The 24,364-nt window shown below is 32.5% G+C and overlaps 1 protein-coding gene across 15 annotated transcripts in view; it reads left to right on the forward strand.

Annotated features, from left to right (window-relative positions):
• SNAP91 (synaptosome associated protein 91) overlaps positions 1–24,364 on the forward strand; it is a 144,337-nt gene that overhangs the window by 38,940 nt on the left and 81,033 nt on the right. For all 15 annotated transcript variants that reach the window (XM_031964565.1, XM_031964572.1, XM_031964576.1 and 12 more), the window contains exons 3-6: positions 5,822–5,964; positions 6,884–6,959; positions 7,319–7,421; positions 20,952–21,045. In XM_031964565.1, coding sequence (XP_031820425.1) covers positions 5,822–5,964; positions 6,884–6,959; positions 7,319–7,421; positions 20,952–21,045 — 416 coding nt within the window. The remainder of the gene's footprint in view (positions 1–5,821; positions 5,965–6,883; positions 6,960–7,318; positions 7,422–20,951; positions 21,046–24,364) is intronic.

Here is a 24,364-nt window from a genome sequence, read left to right on the forward strand (position 1 = left end):
AAATATTAAGTTCAGTTTAAGACATGTTGAGTTTTTGTGAGACATTAATTTAAAATGTCCAATAAGCAGTTGAAGATGGAGGAGTGGAAGTCAGGAAAGAGGTTAGAGATGAGTGACTAGATCTTAGAATCATTTGCTTAGATTTCTAAAATAGTTGTATCTGTGGGCATTGATGAGATCATCAAGTAAAATAGTATATAAGGAAAAGTGAAACAGGCCCAGCATAGAACTTTGGGGAACACCCACCATTAATAAGCATGATATATAGCTGAAGATCCAGCAAAGGAAACTGAGAGAGAATAGATAGTGGGGAAGAGAACCAGAAAAATGTGTCCCGTAAATCTAAAGAGAAGTGGGAAATCAATAGTGTCTCAGGCTACAGAGAGGTCAAGAAAGATAAAGATTGAGAAAAAGCCAACGTTTGACAACTAAGAGATCATTAGTAATTTTGGAGATAGAAGTTTCATTTGAATGATAATAAAAGAAGGCAGATTATAGAGAATTAAGAAGAAAGTAAGAGAAAGGAAGCAGTGATATTGAATTATATACAGACTTCCCAAGGAGTTTAGCCAGTAAGTAGAGTAGAGATATAGGACAATATCTAGCAAGAAACATTAAGTGAGGAGTTTTTGAGCATGGAGGAGACATGAATTTATTTGTTTGTAGTAAGGATGTACCCAATAGACAGGAAGAGATTGATGATTAGTAGTAATAGAGATACTAGAGAAGGCAATTTGCTGGAGCAGATTGGATAGAATAGGATTATTTGTGCATATATAAGCATTTGCCTAGAATAAAGAAAAAAAGTGTAAGAAGACATAGTGCCATGAGATGCGGAGGGAAGAAGAGAGAACTCTAGGATGGTCTCAGTTTTTTTCAATGATATATAAAGAAATGTTCTCAATTGAAGGAATAGGATAGGAGTAGGTGGCCATGGGCTATTGTAAAGGGATGAAAGGTTTGGAAGGAAAAAGCCCTTGTAGTGAGTGGGATAATGAGTCAATTAGACATTTGTAAAAGGATAAGCTTGCTACAGTAAAAGCCTGTTTAAAATTATGTAACACATATTTGTAGTAAATCCAGTTAACATAGTTTTGTGATTTTTCTCTAGTTTCATTCAGCAGTTTCAAGAATTTGAAGGCAATGGATTCTTGGTAGCACAAATTCTTAAGATAAAAGGGCAATGATTAAGGGATGGGTTGCTCATGTACAAACTGACTATTGGCATTTGAATAGATGGAAAGAATGCTTAATGTGCTCCCAGAACTGTTTTACATGGAGTTTGGGTAGCGCAAGAATTGGATTGCTTTGTAAAAGTCTGTGTGAAAGTGGTCAGGCAAAGACTTAATGGATATCTTTAGGGGATATTATAGGTTAATTTCAATACCTTTATAATCTGGCTTCCTTCTTCAGGTCTTTCCTCTCTCCAATCCATCTTCCACCATTCTCCTACTCAGTAAACTCCAGTAGTTGGATACTATAAGATAAAATATAAACTCTATTTAGTTTTTAAAGTCCCTCAATCTTTAAAGTCCTGGACCCAACTTATCTTACAAACCTTACTCTACTCCTCTTTCCCTCCCACATTCTGTAATCCAGCCAAATTGGCTTTCTCTGTTCAATATATAGATACCATTCTATTTCTGATTTCAATGCCTTTTCCTTGGTTATACCCTGTCCCTGGAATTAATTTCCATCTGTCCTGCACCTGAAAGAACTTGTTCCTCTAAGACACAAGTCAAATACCTCCTTATATATAAAGCCTTACCTGCCCCCATCAATTGCTGGTGTTCTTCCATTTCTACCCTATTACCTTCTATTTGGCTACCTTCAGTATTTTATCTGCTATTTATCAGTATTTATTCAGCTATTTATCTATCTAGGCATAAGTGGCTCAATGGGTAGAATGCCAGACCTGGAGTTAGGAAGACTCATCTCCCTGAGTTCAAATCTGCTCTCAGTATTTACTAGTTTTGTGACTCACTAAGTCATTTAACCTTGTTTGCTTCAGTTTCTTTATCTATAAAATGAAATGGATAAGGAATGGCATGTCAATGTCTTTAAAAACAAAAAAAAAAAACAAAAACAAATGAGGTCATGAAGAGTTGGACATGACTGAAAAGACTGAACAATAATAACATGTATCTATATCTATAGCCAGAGATTGTTAGAACATAAAATTCCTTCAGAGTAGGGATAGTTTTATACTTTGCATTTATATCTCTAGTACTTCTGTTAATGCCTGCACATAATAAGTGCTTAATAAATGCTTTTTTATAAGTTGATATTGCATAAGAGTTTCTACTTGAGGTTACATATTATATTAATTGTTCCTTGAATTCCAAAAAATTATATTATTAGGTTATATGAATGACTGGAAAACACCTCTGCATTTCTAGAAACTTGAAGCTTGCATTAGAAATTAAACCTCTTTTCAGGACTCATTTCTCAACACTGAAGAAGGGGTTGGGGGGGCGGTATTTACCAAATAAGTATAAATAGTAGCTGATATTCATATAGCACATTAAGATTCATAAAGTACTTTAAATAATTCTCATTTATCTCCCCAACAGCTTTGAGGTAATACTATTGGTATTATCTCCATTTTAGAGATGATGAAATTGAGACTCTTGAAAAGTTGGGACTTGCCATGAATTACACAGGCTAATAAGTGTCAGAGTTGTAATTTAAAACCAGATTTCTCTCAACTCCATGTCCTATCACACCATGTTTATTTGTAATTATAGGAATTTAGCATGTAGTCAATTTAGAAAATTGAACAAAAGAAAGTATAAGCTATGGTGAAATTTTTTTTAAGTCTCGACTTTGGTAAATGTGATGATACTAAGTACAATAAAATTGAAATTCAGTAACATGAACTGATGCTAAGTGAAATGAGCAGAATCAGGAAATCATTGTACACCACAACATCAATATTATAGGATGATCATTTCTGATGAATGTGACTCTTTCCAACAGTGAGATGATTGATACCAGTTCCAATGATCTTGTGATGAAGAGAGCTATCTACACTCAGAGAGAGGACTATGGGAACTGAAAGTGGATCACAACATATAACATTCTCACTCTTTTTGTTGTTGTTCACTTGTATTTTATTTTCTTACTCATTTGCTTTCTTTTTTTGATCTGATTTCTCTTGTACAGCAAGAGAATTGTATAAATATGTTTATATATATTGAATTTAACATATATTTTATCCATGTTTAACATATTTAATTGATTGCAATTTAGGGGAGGGGTTGGAAGGAAGAAGGAGAAAATCTGAAACACAAGGCTATGCGGGGATCCATGTTGTCAAATTATCCATGCATATGTTTTGAAAATTTCAGAATAAAGCTGCTCTTACTACTTATATATAAGCTTTTGATAGTTTGTGGGCAGATATTTTTATGTAGACTTTGTTGAAAATCCTATTTTTAAAAGCACGTTGCCTTTTTTCATAAAATGAAATATGCTTTGTATATTTTAATAACTTGTTAAAATTATAATTTGAAAAAGTACTCACAAAACAGTAGTATTCAGAAGCTATGTTCGATTCTTTTGTATGTAACTATTAAGATCTTTATGCATTAATGTTGGAATCTTTACAAACTGTTAAGCCATTAGAGTTGATAGAGACAAAAATTATCTAATTTAGCATGGTTCAATATGATTGATTTGATCTTAGAAGGAGATATTTTGGGCCAGAACTTGAAACAAGGTACTAAGTACAACTGATAGAAGCAATGCTTGTGTTCACACCTTTAGAGAATTCATATTAGCAAGAAGTATTTAAGTACTCATTGGAGTTCACACATTTGGGAAATTTCAGGGGTTAGCATGAGATATCCGAATTCACACCTCCCTTGAAGCTCTTAGGGCCAGAGAGTATGCTGGGAGATATCCCACAATCCCATTCTCTCAGAGGAGGAGTTAACCTTTGGGAGATCATATATAGAAAGGAAGCTCTTAGAGCTTGAAGGAGTTACTTGGGAACATTGACTGGGGTCGGAGAGGAGCACTCTGGGAGGAAGCCCACAAGCCCTCTCTTGAAGGCAAGAGAGATTCATTACATCTTCCACCTTGGTGCTGGCTGGAGGCTGAAGAAAGAAGAGGCAGAAGCCAAGGACAAAGCTGCAAGAGCTCTTAAAACCAAGCAGAGAGATAGGCCTCAACTAACCAGGCTATATTGAAGGACACAATAAAAGATCTGAACTTTTATCAGCTGGCTGCGATTTTGGGTGATTATCTACTTGTAACTGAAACCAAAACTACCTCCAGAAAACCTCCCCAAGAAACCTTCTCCCCCAAAGAGAACCATCTTATATTTTAAAGAAGAAAAACACCACACATTAACATATTTTTATTATATTAAACTCAGTATCTTTTGTCACTTGACTAATTTTAAATTAACAGTTGCTAATTATTAGCCTAGATCTAGAATCACATAACATTACATTTCTATACTCTAAATTGACATGAATCTGAATACATTATACAGTGTCCCATAAGATAGTTCAAATATTAAAGGTACTGATCAATCTCAGTGTACTTTGCTTTGATCAGACAATGTGTATAGTCCTGTATTTGATTCTAAGGGCCAGATTTTAGGAAATAGAGTGATAAATTGGAGCAAATCCAGAGAAGGGTAACCAAGATGATGAAAAGACCATCCTAACTAGATCAGCATATGAAGCAGCTAATAATGATAATTCTGAGAAAGAGAAAGTTTGGAGGCATATATTTAATCAGAGGTAGAATAGCTACTTGCTCAGGTGTGTTGTAAAGATTACGATTCAGTTGAGTTAAATGACATAAAAAGAAAAAACTCTTCTGAACATGGTTATCTTCTAGGCCGAGTGCCCTTTCAAACACAGGAAAGTTTTGATCCCCAAGAGATTCTGAAATGGTTGGTGGTAGAAGTGAGAAAATCTATTATAATTTCTGCATTTTGGACCTTCAATAAATTGCATATGGGTTACTCTTCCAATGCAGTATCAGACTGCTTCAGAGGGTTTCATCTGTTATATCAGGAAAGTTTAGAGATTAGTTCTCTAGAAATTAGATGCCTCTTAGGGATTTCTCAAATTTTTATTTTTTTTTTTTACCCATAAGAATTAATAGCAGTAGATCAGGCTGATATTAGTACTAAAAATGTTGATTCCAGTGAAGTCTCATCATGATATATATAACGAATCATGAATTCATATCAGTTTTATGTTGAAAATTTCATTGTGCAGATTATGTAAAAATTAAATGTTAAAAGCTACTGTCTAAATTAACCAAATCAATTGCCATGTACTTGGAAGCTTGCTAGTAATATATTATAGTAGACAACATGCACTCAATGGCAAAATCCTAAAGAAGTTTAATGTTTGATAAACTTTTCACTAAAATAAAGGTAACATAACATATTAATGGAATCATCTGAATATTGAAAATTAACATTAAAAACTAAGTCTCTTGTAATTTATAATCTAAATCATAGAACAAAAATGTGGGTAAGAAAAAGTAAAAGAAAATAATTAACAGCAAGAGGAACACACAAATAAATATGTATAGAATATAAGCTTTATTTGTATATACATGTACATTTGTTACATAAAGTTCTTGAAAATTTCTTGTCTTAAAAAAAAGCTTCATGAACCAACTTTATTATTAATTATTATTTATTAATTAATTCTGGGTATTAATTAATTAAACTGGGTATTAAAGGAAATATGAAACTTGTTTTCCAGGATTATACTTTTAATTTATAAATGCTAAAACAGATAACTATAAAGATAAACATAATTAATATTCTTTTTCTTGATTTTGATAGATTTGATTCAAGCTACCAATGAGACAAATGTTAATATTCCTCAGATGGCTGATACACTTTTTGAAAGAGCAACAAATAGTAGTTGGGTAGTTGTATTCAAAGCCTTAGTGACAACACACCATCTGATGGTCCATGGTAATGAGGTAAGCTATATTTTTCTCAATTTGGTGTTAATTGTTTTTTTTTTCTAATAAGTGGGAAGATTAAATGGAATATTGCAACTAAGTTTGTTTAGTAATTAGTAGCTGCTAAAGAACCAATTTTTATTTCCTCCTTTTTTTTCCATATACTCATTTTTATCTCTTAAAGGGATTGTTTAAAACGGAGAGTGAAATGCACTCTAAGTGATCAATGATAGAATTTGAATGTTAGAAGGGAAAGAGAAAAACTGGATACTGTTGAATGTAATTTTTGGATTTTCATATGGCCATTTTTCCAAAGAAGATTTTTAAGCTAAATATTTTCCTTTGTTTTAAATGTATTTAAATATCACTAAGGAACATTATTTCAAGTGTCAGTTAATAAACTGAAATTTGATTTAATTGTAATTGAATTCAGTTCAAAAAATGAAATACCTGTTGTATATAAAGGATAATGATAAGAACATTTGGTGAGGCAGGATGTGAATATGCTGTTGCTTTGTGCATACATAAATGAATATGACAAATTTCTTGCCTTTAATGATTTAACATTTAGTAAGGAAAGTTAGGCATATTCATAAATATTAAAATAATTGAGAGATAAATACTATGAAAGGTTAAAACAAAGTGTTTTGGAAACCCTAGTAAAATAAAACTTATATTTGGTCAGATAAGATAGATGAAGAAAAATTTCTAGGAAAAGTATCTTTTGAGCTGGTCCTTGAAGGGGAGATTTGGATAAGAAATAATGAATGGGTGGGACTTGAGGGTAAGAGGTAGGAATAGGAAGGATATTCCAAGTATAAGGAACAGTCTTTCCAAGTCTATGATGATGCTTGTGAAGAGTATGCTTAGAGGAATGCCAGTTCAGTTTCATTAAAACTTCAGACTAATAGAGCATTACTCTGATTTTGTTTTTCAGAGATTTATTCAGTATTTGGCCTCTAGAAATACATTATTCAATCTCAGTAATTTTCTGGACAAGAGTGGATCACATGGTAAGAATATTTTTGTTAAGATATTGCTTGAGATTTATAAGTAAAGAGTTATGATGAAACTTGGGACTGGATTTTTATAGCTCCTGGCACTGATTTTGATCCAAAATTGGCTTATTTCTGACTCCTCCAATAGTATCCTTTTGCATAATTAAATAGAATAATGATTTAGAATTCTATAAAGTTAATCTTTTCTTTTGAGGGAAAATACTTTAAAAAAAATCTATGGTTGCAATTTCATTCTTCAAAAGACTTCTCATAAGGCTACTTGAATATAGTTGGGTGCTATAGTTTTTATTGTAGTAAACAAAATTACAGTTAAAGGTTTCCTATAAAATAAATTTTTGTGTTTTTTTTTACAGGTTATGATATGTCTACCTTTATAAGACGTTATAGTAGATACTTGAATGAAAAGGCTTTCTCCTACAGACAAATGGCCTTTGACTTTGCCAGAGTGAAGAAGGGGTATGACTTGCATTTCATATTTCTATTTCAGCATAGTAAGGAAGTGAAACATTATTGGTTTCTACTCACCCATAAGCTAAGGAATTTATTGTAGAGCTGCTAAGAAACTTGGAAAAAAAAAACAGCATCTAAGCTTGACCATTTGAAATTCCTCTAGGGGAAAAGTTTTCTTTATAAGTGGTACTATGAGCACTAAAACTGAGATATTATTATTTATTATCTTTTAACACATCTTTATATTTTTATTTCCCAAAGTCAGATTTGCTATTAGAAGTTGTACCAGGAAGTAATAATTCAAGTAATTATATTTAAATGTTTTCTCTATACACATCAGTCTAAATTAGTGCCAAATACAGTAATAGTTTTGCAATATTTTTGAGTAATACTTTTACAATATTTTGTAAATGGGATGACTTTTAGATTATAGATATTAAACAGAATATTATTTTCTGATACCCTGAGGATTTTAAGCTGTTTTTCCCTGAATTACTGAGCTGACCAAAATTGCTCCCTTCCCATGTGGTTAGATAAGACCTTCAATGTTGTTTCTGGCTTTAATCCTGAGAATCCACTCAAAATTAGACTGTGGCTTCCCTTGAAGCCCTTCCTTGAATAATCCCAAGGCTACTGAGAGGAAAAAATCAGGGAGTCTTCTGTGGCAGATTATTTTATGTCAAGTTGTAGATTTTATGGAGTGTGGGAATAAAAGAATCTGAAGGATCTGACTTTGAATTACAACTCTGACATTTATTAACTATGTGAGTTTGTGTGTTGTTATAAATCAGCTTTGAATTCCTTAGCCTGAGGTGATTAGCCCTTGTTATATACCCTCAGAAGAAAGCATGTCAGCAAAGTTTGCACTTTCCCAACTGAGAAGGCATGAGATAATGCAATGTACCATTTTTTTGCACCTCATTCTATTTCCCCTCATCCCTAAACCTTGAGTAGCATGGTCCTTAGTTTGTAATCATAGCTCTCTTTAACATATAACCCCCTCCCAATCTCCTTAGCATTTGACATACGCAGTACCGCTTTTACGCTTTTGCCACAAATCATTGCCTGCTGATATTATTATCTTCATAAGGAAGAGTAAGTGCCACGGTTTACCATTGCCAATGTCCTGTTCTTAGCCACAAATCTGGGCCTCCACTAAGAATGGATTGGAAGTAGAGGATTGAAAGAAGCAGCCACAAATTGCCTAGGACCTTTAAAACATGATCTTCCAAGATAATATTACCATTGTCTTTTTTTTACCCTGAAACCAGTCCCTCTCAAAGTTGTGACAGAAGAGTGACTGATCTCACCATCTTTTCTTCTCATTTTCTTCATTTTCATGATCAGCTGCTCTTACCTTCCCCTATGATTACCAAAACCTACTGTCTCATTCTCTTCAATCCCTGTGTCACAATTTACAAAGGCAAAAGCTTTTTCTTCCATATTTCATTCACCACTATTCAACATAGACCTACTCACTTGTTTCCTCTTCTTCCTTTTCTTCCCACTTTGCCCTCTAAAATATCTGTTCTATGAATACCAAATGGCCTTTCATCTCTCATTCTTTTCTCACTCTTTTCATGTTGTTATGCTCACAGAAATTTAGCTTTCTACAGAAGACTATTCTCATGCCCTATCAACAGTGGTCTGGGAGGGAGGAGTGTTTCTTGCTCTCTGCTAACTAACACTTCCAGAACCTTCCTATGCTGCCATAATGCAATAATTTCTCTTCATTTTGAGGTTCATCTCAGCTTTCCATATTGCTCTGTCCAAATCCTTATTACACTCATATCTCCAGATGATTTTTTGTCTTTTGTCCTTTGAGTATCTGGCTCATATTCTTCCTTTTTTTCCCCAGCTGTTCACCCTTGGGAATGGCAATATTTATGTCAAAGTCCCTTCAAGCACCTAACTCATCCAGGTCATTAATCTTTATAACTTCTGAAACCTACATCTCTATTTTACCATGACTTCTCAGAGGGGATGGTCATAGCTTAGACTTCATAAATACCCCAAATGGTTTGAACTCCATGATTTTGAATTCTTAAATTCTCTTCTCTAAACATAATTTCCTATCTTTCCATCTGTTCCTCAATATTATCTTAAAAATAAATTTTTTGACTTTTTTGTATTACCAGAATTTCTCCTACTATCTCCCTGCTTCATCTCTCTCAGAGTCATATAAGAAATATTTTAAGGGAAAATAAGAGAAAATCAGTAAAACTGATCAGTACTTTGAAAAAGTATGAAGATATATGCAATGTAATATGTCCTGGAACTCTCACCTCTACATAGAAGTGATATAGGTGTGTCTACTTATTTCTCAAATCTTTTTATTCAATACACATGTTGGAATACTTTATCAGAGGATGGGCAAACTTATGCTTGTTCTTTGTAATTTTGCAACATTCACTTTTAATTTTTGTTGCGGCTTTTTAGTTCTTTCCATTTACATTGTTATAGTCATTTTATATATTGTTTTCTTGTTTCTGCTTACTTCTCTCAGATAATGTAAGTTTTTCCATGATACTCTATATTCATTATTTCTTAACACACAGAAATATTCCATTATAGTTATGTATAATAATTTGTTTCCCCAATCCCTGAGCCTCTGCTTTGTTTCTAATTCTTTGCTGCCACAAAAAGTGTTATAAATATTATGGTGCACATGTTGACTTTTCTTCTGAGCGACTAGATAGTAAAAAGCACTGAATCTAGAGTCAGAAAGACCTGAGCTCAAATCTAACCTCAGACACTTATTAGCTGTGTGACTGTGGAAAGTCACTTAAATTCTGCTTACCTCTTTTTCTCTCATTTGTAAAATTAGGATAATAATAGTATTTATCTCCCAGGGTTATTGAAAGGATAATATGAAATTATATTTGTGAAGCAATTTGCAATTATCAGTGGCCTCTTTTAGTTGTAAACCTTATAGTGGAAGCTCTGCATCAAAGAATATGGACATTTTAGTCATTTTGTTTGCCTAATTTCAAATTGTTTTCCAGAATGATTGTACTAATTCATATCTCCTCTAAAGAAGTACAAGTACTTGAAAGAGAGATGAAAAGAGTATGCATTCCAGGCATGAGGGATAGCTAACACAAAGTCCCAGAAATGAGAGATAGTGTGTCATATATTGTTTGTCCTTTGTTTTCCAAAAAGACCACAACATCAGAGAGGTGATGCCAGGACATACAGTGAATTGGATTTAAGTGAAGGAGGGCTGTGCAAGATTACCAGCCTCACTTTTTCTTCTGGAGCCATCTGGATCCAGTGGCCAAATATAGATCAGGACGACTGGAGATGGCCCTGGATGCAATGGAAGAACTTGGCCTTTTTAAGTAAAGTTCTTTTACAGGTTTCAGTTTGACTATGGCAAATGTCATTCAATGATTAAGATTAGGCAAGAAATGAAGCAAAGAATAGCCTTTTTTTATCTAGTTCAAATAAATTATATATAGTATGTACAGATTTGGATATATACATACATATACACACACATATAGTACTAGGTATTCTTTTTATACTACCATAAAAATAGTCCTTTCTACAAACTTAAGCTTAATAATTAGGAGGAATAAGTTAGATAGGGGTTTATGAGCAACAATATTAGAGAACTGTTCTTAAGCCCTTAGAATTACCCCTAAGAAAAGGGAAAAGTAATCATTTGTTCATTTGGGACCCTGCCTGTCAATTTGAGTTTGACCTGAGAGAGTGATTTCAAATTTGAGGAAGGGAACTTCATAAAGCAAGGAGATTATTATCTGAAATCCCCACTTCTCAAGTGGGAGTAAAAAGTGTGTGTTTTTCAGTTATCCATGGACAAAATTGTTCATTCAGATCAGTAGGAATTAGAATCAAAAGAAACAAATACCATGGAAGCCAAGGGAAGAGAGAGTGTTTAAAGAGACAGAATGGTCAGTAGTATTAGAAGCAATAGAAATGTCAAATTTAATGAGGATTAAGGAAAGATCATTGCATTTAGCAGTTAAGACATCATTAGTAATATAAAGAGAACAGATTCATTTGAGTGGTAATTTGAGAAGTAAGATTGCAATAGATCACACAGTGAATGGAAATTTAGTCAAAGGAAGTCATGAGTATAGTCAGCCCTTTCAAAGAGTGGATTATGAAAAAGAAAAATGATGAGAAGGTGACTTAAGATGGTGAGATCAAGTAAAAAGGTTTTTGTTGATTTTCTGTTTTGTTTTTTAGGAAAAAAAGAAAAACAACATGCATGTAGACAATGGAGAAGGTAGTGGATAAGGAGAAATTGAAAGAGAAAGAGAATGATTTAGGACAAGGAGCAAGGTCAGGAAGAAAAAGATGGTATTAAGAGTTCAAGTAAAGTTACCTTGTCAAGGAAAAATTTGTTTACCTTTTTGTAGAGGGCTAGGACTGTGAAAAGGTATACTTGAATCAAGGACAGCAGAGTGCTTATAGTTAAGTACCTACTCATTGTGAGATGATGGTTCTCTAAATATATATCCAGATTCCAGACTCCACCTTTAACGAGCCTCGTGGTAATCTTCCTGTCTTCATCACTTCTCCACCTAAAGACCAAGGCCCATCCAGAGATCCCCAGAAAGCTAGCCCGACATTACACCTTTTCATCAGAAATTGGAGCAAATGAAAAAAAAAATCAAGATTGAGCAAGACAAGTTGTTAGTATTAGAGTAGGGGAGAAGAGGGAGCTTATGAAAAATTACCTGGGTACTTTCTAAATAGGACAGAAGATAACTCTGCTGAGAAGGCTTGGGGAAAAATTATGGTATTACTTTCAACCAATCCTCATATGAGGATTCAAGGCCCTTCATCATTATATTTGCTCTTCCCTATATATTTTTTAACTTATTAAAATTACTTTTAACTATATAACATTTTAACTGAAAATATACTCAGATGAGAGCAATGTGCATGGAACTACACTTCTGTATTTATGAAAACTATGCCTCTCTTAATGCAACCCAGGATGGCAGTTGCTTTCTCATATTAGACTTACAGTATGCTAAAATCCTAAGCTCTTTGTCAAACTGTTGTCTAACCATTTCTCAGCTCCATCTTGTGTTTATAAAACTGATTGGTTTGTACTCACATTTAAGACTTATCCTTGTTGAATTTCATCTTCAAATAAACTTACCCCAGTTTTCCAGATTATCAAGACTGGGGGGGGGGGAGGAAAGCAGTATAAAATACTATCATCCTAATTATTTTTCATCATCTGCATATATGAGCATTCCATCCATGGCTTTTCAGTCTCTGGATCCCTTTACACTCAAAAATTATTGAGTATCTCAAAGAGCTCTAGTTTATGTGGATTAATATCAATCAATATTTACCATAGAAATGAAATTCTATTAGTTTTATTATGAAAATAATTTTGTCCTTATGGACTCGGATTCTCAGGGAATCCCTGAACCATATTTTGAGAACTACCAATTTAAGACATTGATAAAAATGTTAAATCCAGAACAGATCCTTGGGGTGCTCCACTGTAGAACTTCTACTACATTTGCAAGGAACCATTAGCTTTTATTCCTTGAATCCCATCATCCAATCAATTCTGAATTCATCTATTTATATTATCATCTAATTGATATTTAACCATACATCTGTTGATTAAGTCTTCTATCTTTTAAAGGATGAATTTCTCATTAAGGTAATCCATGGATTCATTAATTGCTCTATTTTTGACAGAGTGTTTTCCACTATATGTCCATGCAATTAAAGTCTCCTATCCTGCTTTATTATACTTTAATGACAGATTTGTGATCTGTGTCCATCCTTTAGCTGTTTTCCTGTCCAGGAAGAGGACAGTCCTTCACAATGTTGCTTCTGTTTCTCTCATGGTTTATCTTCATCATTACATATTTGGATTATTACAATAGCCTCCCTCCTAGGGACTGCTTCAGCTTCAGGTTTTCCCCCTCCATCTGACCACTAAAGTGATTGCCCTAAAATACAAATCGAATCATGTCTTACAGGCCATACCACAACAACTCAGTAAACTCCTATCACCTCCAGAGTCAAACAAAAAAATCCTTTCATTGGTATTCATAGCCCTTCACAATCTAATCTCCTGGTACTTTTCTAGTCTTCTCAGACCAAGATCTGAGAAAAAGTAGCAGGAGATTAGGGTCCAGCGTGAATTGATCCAGTGACACTGGTCTTTTTATTATTTCATGAAAAAGACACACTATCTCTCTGTTCTGTGCTTTTTCTCTGTGTTCTTAAAAAAATATACTTTATATTCAAGAGTATTATTTCTCTGTCTGGAAGTAAATAGTATTTTTCATCACTGAGTCCTTTGGAATTGTCTTGGATGATTGTATTCTTTTGCAGTCACATCATTTCATAATAAGTCTTCCCAGATTTTCTGAAACTATCCCCTTCATCATTTATTACAGTATGGTAGTATTCTATCACCATCATATACCACAACATTTTTAGCTATTCCTCAAAGAATTTCCAATTCTTTGCCATCACAAAAAACCCTGCTATTAATATTTTTACAAATATGGCTCCTTTTCCTTTTTCTTTGATCTCTTTTGGATATAGAACTAGTCGTGGTATTTCTGAGGCAAAGAGTAATGGGCATAGTTCCAAGTTGTATTCCAGAATGGTTGATCCAGTTTACAACTCTTATCAACAATACATTAGTGTGTCAATTTTTAAACATCTCCTCCAGCATTTATTATTTTCCTTTTCAGTCATGAAAGTCACTCTGATAGGTATAAAATGGTATCACAGTTATTTTAATTTGTATTTTTCTAAGCAATAGTGATTTAGGGTATTTATCCATATGACTCTTGATAACTTTGATTTTTTTCCTCAGAAAACTGTATGTTTCTGGGGCAGCGAGGTGGCTCAGTGGATAGAGCACCAGCCCTGAAGTTAGGAGGACCTGAGTTCAAATTTGACCTCAGACACTTAAACACTTCCTAGCTGTGTGACCCTAGGCAAGGTCACTTAATCCCAGTTGCCTCAGCCAAAAAAAAAAAAGAAAAAGAAAAGAAAACTGTCTGTTCTTATCCTTTGTCCATTTATCAACTGGGGAATGGTTCTTACTTTTATAAATTTGACTCAGTTCCCTACAGTTTGAGAAATATGGAAAAACATGGTAGATTGTTTTCCCCTCAGTTTCTTCCCTTCTAATTTTGGCCATATTTGTTTTGTTCATCATTTTTTTTTAATTTTATGTAAATAATTATTTTTTTTACTTCCTGTGATCTTTTCTTTTTTGTTTAGTCATAAATTCTTCTGTAACCCATAGATCTGATAGGTAAACTATTCCTTGCTTCCCTAATTTACTTATGGTATCACACTTTCTGTCCAAAAATCATGTGTACCTATTTTGACCTTTTATCTTGATATATGATATGAGGTGTTGGTTTATTTTTAGTTTCTCCCAAACTGCTTGCTGGTTTTCCTAACAATTTTTTATCAAATATGAGTACTTATCCCCAAAGCTTAGATTTTTTTGAGTTTGTCAAACATTAATTATGTTCATTTAATATTGTGTTTATGTACTTAATCCATTCTACTGAGCTACCACTCTATTTCTTAGGTAATACTAGATTGTTTTGATGATTACTGCTTTGTCATATATTTTGAATTCTAGCATTGGTAGGCCTCCTTCCTTGACTTTTTTTTTCCCATTGATTTCCTTGATATTCTTCACCATTTCTTCATTGAGATGAATTTTGTTATTTTTCCTGGCTCTAAACTCAGATAGAGTTGTATTTTTTATACAGCCTAACCCTAAAAAATTAATTATTTCCCTAATATTTTAGATCAGACTTCATTTGTTTGTAAAGTGTTTTGTGATTGTTTTCAGATAGCTCCAGGTTTGTCTTGGCAAGTAGACTCCCAAGTAGTTTATATTGTTCTCAATGGTTTTAAGCGGAATTTTTCTTTCTCTCTCTCTTCCTGCTGAATTTTGTTAGTAATATATAGAAATGCTGTTGACTTATATGTGTTTATTTTATGTGTTCTTCAAGTTTGCTAAAATTATGAATTGTTTTTTTAGTTGACTGTCTAAGATTCTCTAAGTATACCATCATATTGTCTTCAAAGAATGATAGATTTTTTTCCCTCATCATCTATTCAATTTGTTTTTTTGTCTTATACTATAACTAGAACTTATAGGATAATATTGAATAGTGGTGATAAAGGCTTCTAGCTTATTCTTACTTACAACAAATAATGCTTGTTCTTAGAATTAGATATTACTTTTCATTTTAAGAAAAGCTCTACTGATTCCTAGGCTTTCTGGTATTTTTAATAAGAATAGATTTTGTATTATATTAAAAGTTTTTTCTTCATCTGTAGAAATAATTGTATGAGTTGGGTTTTGTTTTTATTATTGATAGTTATGCTGATAGTTTATTAACATTGGATGAACCTTGCATCTCTGGTATAAATCCCTGTATGGGATCTTTGTGATATATTGTATAATATCCTTGCTAATATTTTATTTTAACATTTTACTTCCATATTCATTACAGAAATTGGTCTATAGTTTTCTTTCTCTTTTTTTTCTCACTGAGTTGTTTCAAAATTTGTTCATAGGAGAAATTTTTTTCCAAACAGTTTATATAGTATAGTAATTAATTGATCTTTAAATGTGTCATAGAATTGACTTGTAGGTTCATCTGATCTGGGATTTTTTTTAGGATGCTCATTGATGGCTTATTCAGTTTTTTTCTAATATAGAGTTATGTAAGTATGGGATTTTCTGTTAATCTGGGGAATTTATACTTTTATAAATATTCATCCATTTCACTTAGATTGACATTTTATTGGCATATAAATGGGAAAAATAGCTCTGATAATTGCTTTAACCCTCATTGGTGGTGGATTTACTTTTTTTCATTTCTTACAATAGAAATCTGTTTTTTTTTTTCTTTAATGGTATCTGTAGTTTTTTTCCCCATAAAACCAGTTCCTGATTTTATTAATCATTTTTTTTAATTTTACTATTCTTTCCTTTGATTTTGAGATTTCTATTTTTGTGTTTAATTAAAGATTTTTAATGTATTCCCTTTCTAGGTTTTTTAAAAATTGATTGATCTGTTGTTCTTCCCCTTTTTTGTTGATGTACAACATCATATATAAAGATACAATTTCCCTCCTAAGTACTGCTTTGATTGCATCACACAAATTTTGATATGTAATCTCATTGTTGTCATTATCTTTGATTAAATTATTGTTTCTTTAATCTATTCTTTGATTCTCTGATTTGATTATGATTATTCAACTTGGTGATTATGATTCTATTATTTAATTATGATTATGATATAGAAATTATTCCGTTATTTGATTTCATTCTATAATTATGTGAATTGTGATTATGATTTTGTGAGTCCACCTTTAGGATTAAATTATTTAGTTTCCAATTAATTTTAATCTATGCTTCAAAGGTCCTTTATTGAATGTAATTTTTATTGCATTATGGCCTAAAGAAGTTTTCCTGTTTTTTCTGAATTAGTTTTTCTGTTAACTGGAATGCTGAAGTATCATATATTTTAAGGGGTGCCATATGATAAAAGCAAATTCTGATCCTAAAGACAAATGGATTCCTAGAATTGGAGAACTAGAACATTAAAAATATTATCCTGTAGATTCGTAGCATACTAGAGCATAGAAAAAATTTGCTGTTTTAAATAATTATTAGCAAAGTATAAACTGAGAGTACAGATAATTTAAAAACTAAAGAAAATATGTGTGTAAAAATGCATATATTGGGGCAGCTAGATGGTATAATGGATAGAGTGCCAGCCCTGAAATCAGGAGGAGCTGAGTTTAAATCCAGCCTCAGACATTTAATACTTCCTAGCTGTGTGACTCTGGACAAGTCACTTAAGCCCAATTGCCTCAGCAAATATATATATGAGACATTATTCTCTTTGGAAAATATTGACAAATAGGATTTAAACATGTATTATCGAGAATGATGTGATAATTTTCTGCCAGAAGATTCTCTTTAGGGCTCAGTAAGCAAATTATTATGATTTATTTAATTTAAACTTTGTAAGCTATATCAATAGCTTTGTGTTGCACATCATTTAATTAATGTTCAATAATTCACATAATAAGCCTCTGTCTGCTTATTACCATATGGCATAAGGGTAAGATTTTCAGCAAAACCTCTCATTCAGATTAACCTTTATTTACAGTTCCATATCTTAAATACATACTATGTGCAAAGTACTCAATTCATCATCTATTTATTGAGTGCCTACTATGTGCTAAGCCCTCAAAATACAAACAATAATCTTTCCTTTCCTTTTAAGGAGATTATTTTCTCTTGAAGGGTAACTGTATAAATATAACAATAAGCAAAATATAGAGAATAAATAAAAAGTAATTTTGGAGTCAAGAGGCTGCTAACAACTGGGGATTAGAAAATACATCTTATAAAAGGTAGCCCCTGAACAGTAATGTGAATTAACTAATGCTTCTGTGATACAAAAGTGAGCAAGGACAAAAAAGCAATAGATATAATGTTATATATGGAGAACAATAAACCAGATTGGCTGAAATATTAAGTGTGTGAGACAAAGCAATGGGCTTTCAGTCTGAAAAATTAGGTCAGACCCTGATTGCACATAGTGATCCAAATGTTTCTATTTTATCTTAGAGAAAAAAAGAGTCAGTATGAAGTTTTTTGACCAGGATTAGTAAGGTCAGATATATGCTTTGGGATTGTAAATTTGGCTGCTGTTTGAAGAATGCAAAATCCAGTGAAAGGATTAAAAAAGGAAGAAGGTTGATTATGAGAGTATGAGGTTTAGTTATGAGTCTATGAGGTCCAGAAAAGAGAAATTGAGCACCTGAACTAGGTTGGTCATTCTATGGTAAAGAGAAAGGGAATGATTATAAGTAAAATCAATAATCCCTGGAAACAGATTGGATATGAAGAGAGAATAAAGAGTTGAGATAATAATAAATAGTATAATAATTAAATGAATCATTAAACATTAATTAATTAATTAATTGAAAATAAATACTGATAAAGAGAAAAAAAATTTTGAGGTTGTGAAACTGGGTAACCAGTAGGTTGGTGGTATCATCAACGGAAATAGTGAAGTTTAAAGGTGGAAAAGATTTTAATGAAGAAGATTATGAATCCTGTTTTGGATATTGTGAGTTTGAGGTATTGTAGGAAATTTAAAAGGACACATCAGAGAGTTGCTGATGTAGGATTATACCGACATCATCTCCAGTTATGAGAGATAACTGGAAAAATATGGAACTACATATAGACAGACATATATGTGTATGAGTGTGTATATACATATGAGTTATGATTGAGTAATATATTTCAGAATATTATTTCATATGCTCATATTTTTACAATATAGTTTATACCTATTAAACAGTGTGCTTTTTCATTAACTTAATGTATGTTATGTTTTAATAATAAATTAAACATGACCTATTTCATGCAACATATTCTTGGTAAATACGGGGAATGCCATGATGAAAATGTGCAAAAGTACTGGAAATGCATTGATAAAAAATAATGTAATTTCAGCTCTTAAGTTTATGGCAAATTAGAACTTAGTCTAATATTCTTTATATATTATTTTATGATAAATACCTTTCCCACTTACAGAGATTCTAAAAATACCAGAAAATAGGGAGGAAGTCAAAATATTATACTTTGCTTGTCAGGTAGAGAGAAGCCCTCAAAATGGCACCAAGCTACAAGATAGTAGTTATTATTGCAAAATCTAAAAATATCTGATTTGGTTAAATTAAGGAGCCCTAAGATAATAAAAAGAAAGATTGCAACCTGTTTGAAGCAGTCTCCCTCATACTAAGTTAGTGAGTTTTACTACAGTTGAGAAAAACAATATGACTCAATGAATTCTGAGATTTGCCTTACCATAATACAAATTGCCATGGAAAGAATTGAAGGGTTTTAGTTCTAGTTCATTCCTTCTTTTGTATTTCCTTTCTTTTTAGTTAGAGTAAATCAGTTTTATAATTTATAACATAGCAATAACATTTTATATCTATCATATTTTTTTTATACTAGAGATACCTTACCTTTTTGTTTCATTTCCCCAAAGTTTTGATATAATCAGGAGACAAAAAAGGAAGGTATGTTGTGGAGCTGATTTTACTGACCCTATGTGTAGATTTGTGTGGGGAGAAGAAAACTTTTCTTTGGGATACTGGCAAACTGTAGAATCTTGGGTCAAATTATTGGCAACTAGCTTAAAGATCTACCAGGTAATTTTTTGAGATATAATGGTAGATTCCTGCTTTGTACTTTTCAGAATGCTTTCACAGATATTTATTCAAATATCTTTATCTATTTTTACCCAAAATTCAACACATATTCTATTCAGTCCTTTCCTTAGTTCTCTAAAAGATGTTAAAGGTAGGAGCAGCTAGATGGTGCAGTGGGTAGAGCACCAGCCATAAAGTCAGGAGGATTTGAGTTCAAATTTGACCTCAGACACTTAACACTTCCTAGCTGTGTGACCCCTAGGCAAGTCATTTAACCCCAATTGCCGCACACACACAAAACAAAGTATTAAAGGCAAAGGGTGACAGGGTGGGGGTGAAAGATATAAAGAAAAAGCACAGCAGTTAAAAGAGACAAACTTACTTCATTTATGTGGTTTAAGGTTTGTGGTTACTATCTCCAAATGTTGAGTGCTTTCAAATTCTAGTCCCCATGTGCTCCATAGACATCATAATTTTTCAGTTCAGGGGACATTCCCACTCTTTAATTAAAGAAGAAAAGGGCAGAGGTTCTAGCATTAACATGATGTAGGGCTCTTGTAATCGTACTCAAGTAATATAACGTTTTCTAAACAGTGATGTGATAATAAAGTTTGTCTTCTCAAATTTAAATATCAGAATTCTCTTTTCTGTTCTTCTCTTCTACACTATCCTTTATAAAAGAAAAATGAAATAAACTCCATCAAGTTAAGTAGTTTTTTGTTGTTGTTGTTGTCTTCTTGGTCAATGGATATGTTAATGGAAATCCTGTGACCTTATTTTTGTGGCAGTAGGGTACTGCCCCTCTGATGCACTGGATGGAGTGCTGGGCCTAAAAGACTCAACTTCTTGAATTCAAATCTAGTCTCAGACATCTACTAGCTGTATGACCATGGGCAAAACACTTCACCCATTTGCTTGCATTTCCTCATCTGTAAAACGAACTTGAAAAGGAAATGGCAAACCTCTCCAATATCTGTCAGGATAACCCCAAATGAACTTATGAAAACTCAGATATGACTGAAGATGACTTAACAATAACAAAAGGTACTGATTAAAGTCAGCATTAATTCCATTCTCTTACTATATTCAGATCCAACCTATGTCTCATGGAAAGAATACTGAATTGCAATTAAGATATCAGAGTTCTCTAATACTACTTGTCTGTTCTGCCCTGTGTATGTAGGCAAGGAGAAATGAGCAAATAGTATACAGTATTTGGTCATTATGCATGTAGTTCTGGGTTAATTACATTCTTGTAAAATCTAACATAATTTCTTCATTTTTGTTTTATAGAGCTGATGGTGTGATGAGAACAATGGTTCCCGAAAAGCTACTGAAGAGTATGCCAATATTGCAGGGACAGATTGATGCATTGCTTGAATTTGATGTATGTATCCATAAACTTAAGATTTTTTTTTCCATTTTTATTTATCAAAAAGAGGCATCTTGGAGTAGTAGATAGAGTGGTGTTTTGGACCACTCCATTAGACTTTAGGTGGTATAGCTGTTGATGATTCTTATTATTAAAGGGACTGCCCTACACTGATTAAATCATAGGCCCAGAACAAAAATAAAATACCCTTAACAAAAGTCTATTTTATTAAAAAAAATCATTTGTTCTTCTATTTTTAAGTTAGTAATGGCATTAGATTTGATTCACTTATATATAGTACTGAAAAAGCTTTTAAATATTTTAATGCTTCCAAAATTTTTAAGAGATGTTTTTCTTTGGATTCTAGAAATAATGGTATTTTAATTAAATTTTTTTCTCTTCTCCTCATAGCATGTTAGAGAAGACATAATTTCTCCTTGGTTATATCCTTGGAAAACTTTATAACATTTTAAGCAGTTTGAATAATGTTAAATAATTTTACTTTTTATTCAGTTTACTTTTTATTGAGACAATAAACTAATAAATTCAGTTTATTAAAATTCAGATATTTTCAGACAGCATCAGTTACTCTTACCGGACCTTTAGTACACTGCTGTTAACAAAGAGCAGTTCACTAAGGGGAAAATAATCAAGGTTTTAAAATTGGAAGATAGAGAGGAAGAAAATATATATTTAAAAAAAAAAAATGTGAGTCTGGAACATATATGGACCAAAAAAGGGGGGGAAAGTATACTTTATAAATTGGTGTTAAGATCAAGTTAAAGAATAAATTATTATCATAGTGATTTTACTTGTCATATACAAAAGAATAAAAATGCAGAAATATGAAACTGGGTGTTATGCTGCTCCTGTTTGAGCTATAAGTAGTCCCTCCATTTTTCTTCAAAATGTATCCTGGGGCTAATAGTATAAAATATATTATAAAAAAATAAAATAATGTAAAAAATAGTAAAGTAAATGATATTTTCCTATAAGAACAATATTCTGAGTGGCTTTTGTATTTTTGACCAAGGATTTGGCATTAAATGAATTATAAATAAGAAAAAAAAAGGAAAGAAAATCCATCTAGAAATATTTTAAAGTGATTAAATTATTTTCCAAATCCTACAGAAAAAAAACTTAAATATTCTTAATACACCAGTTGTACAAAGAGCTTTAACATACTATAAAGCGTACAAAACTTTATGGATATGTAATTTTGTCCATATGGTTACTACCTATCTTGATGGCGATTGTAAGACATCTAGAACTTGATCAGTAGTCTTCAAATGACCAATGAGTATTTTGTTCTGGAGCCAACTTATTGATGGCCTTTTATGAATTTAATTAAATTAATCTTTGGACACTAGACATTCAATTCATCACTATTCTCATAAGGCTTTTTCAGTTTTTCAGAACTTATTTTCTGATGATATATTCTTCAAGAACCTAATGAGCATCTTATTAGGACTTTACTCTAGACATACATACATGTGACACACAAAATACTATTCTGTCAATTGAATGGCATATCCTAGCTGCAGTAACTTTTAATATTTTTTTAAGATTTAGAATTTGTAGCCATGTATTTATAAAAGTATTTTCAGTAGCTTAAAAAAGTTAAAATTCAGAAAACAGGATTAAACACTTTAAGTTGCATTTTTGCCACCTTAGAGTTTTAGAAAGACTTTGGGAGAATGATTTAAATGGGTAATGCTTCTTAGATTGTCTGAGGAATTTAAACCGTTGCTTTTTTCCTCTGAAATTTCCCTATAGTGAAACTTGGATTCTAGAAAGTTATCTCTTTCTATTCCTTGAAATCTTAAACTATTACTCAGTAATCCATTTTTCAATAAAAGGAAGATCAGAGGAGTTACAGAATGAGGAAAGGCTATGAACTGCATCCATTATTTTCTGTATCCAAAATGTATGTTATCTCATCCCTAGAATCTGAGGACTGAAGCATTGTAATGACTTTAAACAGGAAAAAAGAGAAATTGTGTTAGAGAAAACATGGAGAAGTCAGACTTGGGAGAAAGGCATTTTGATGTTTTATACTGTATGATCTGGGAGCTATGTGATCCAAAAAGAGGAGTGGACCCATATACCTGAACTATATGACAAACAAGCTTCAAAGATAATCTGCTATAAATAACTAATAAAATAACTTCAAACCAACTGGAACAAAGAAGATCCAGTAATGACATATAACTTATAAGACTAGAGCCTTAGAATATCCCCTCCCAAAAAAAAAAAAAAAGCAAGAATAACTACAAAGCTTAAGGGAAGAAATCTTTGGAAGTACAAGGAAGGGTGTCCACATGTGAAATTTAGCAAAAGGGTAAAGTGGCACAATTCTCTGAAAAAAGTATCACTTTATTAATAAAGTATTAAACCTAATTTTAAAAAAAAGATGGGTCAATGGCACTGCCTCAGGCCCAAAAATCTAATTCATTTTTTATAAGCATAAAACACAACAGAATAGAAATCATATCATTGTTTATGAAATTGACAAAATCATGGGGTTGAGGGGTCTTCACTGGTTACATGTGGCCATAGCCTACATGTGAGAGGAAGACTACCTCTGTCTCTAAGGAATGGTTTTGTGAATTTGTGGGTTTCAGCTATATGCTGACATCACTGATTGTGAACCAAAAGCTGCAGACTCATAGGCATTTGAGATTTAAATAAAACTAACTTTAATTGGCAAGGATGGGACTAAAGACAGGACATGGTCAATGGTTTTATACTTAAGGATGATTCGCTAGTACTCTGTTGTTTCTCAGGAGCTGAAGTTATGTAGGAAAACTAGGATTCCTTAGCAAGGGATGGTTTGCAGATAGTGTTGAGATAACAATTCCCTTAGCTCAGAGTTCTTCTCTAACAGTGGTTATGGGAAGAGTTTAACTTTTACATTTAACTCTGACAGAGGGACCAATCATTTGAACCCAAGAGTCTTTTCACTCAAAGAAAAGACAGGTTTATTATAGAGAATACAACATATGGTTCCAGAACAAAATGAAATATAAAACACAGGATCAAGAAATAATTCTCACAAGGGAAAGTATTGTGGTTAAGGGGAAGGTAGGCTCTACTAGGTTAATGGCTACTGAGAGAAGGACTTGGAAGTAAAGAAGACAAATCAGAAGTAGAAGGGGAGAACAAATGTTCTTCCCTGTGCTCAAAGTTGATGAAACAGATTCTTCAATGGCCTAGTCACTTACACCCAAACTTAGAACTAATCTAATAATTATCTGTTTGGCGTAATATGAGGTCCAAATATTAGGCTAGTAGAGGAGCATATCAGATCTGTGGAAATGGGGAAGGTTTTAAA

Source organism: Sarcophilus harrisii, chromosome 4, assembly GCF_902635505.1.
Source record: "Sarcophilus harrisii chromosome 4, mSarHar1.11, whole genome shotgun sequence".
NCBI classification, from domain to species: domain Eukaryota; kingdom Metazoa; phylum Chordata; class Mammalia; order Dasyuromorphia; family Dasyuridae; genus Sarcophilus; species Sarcophilus harrisii.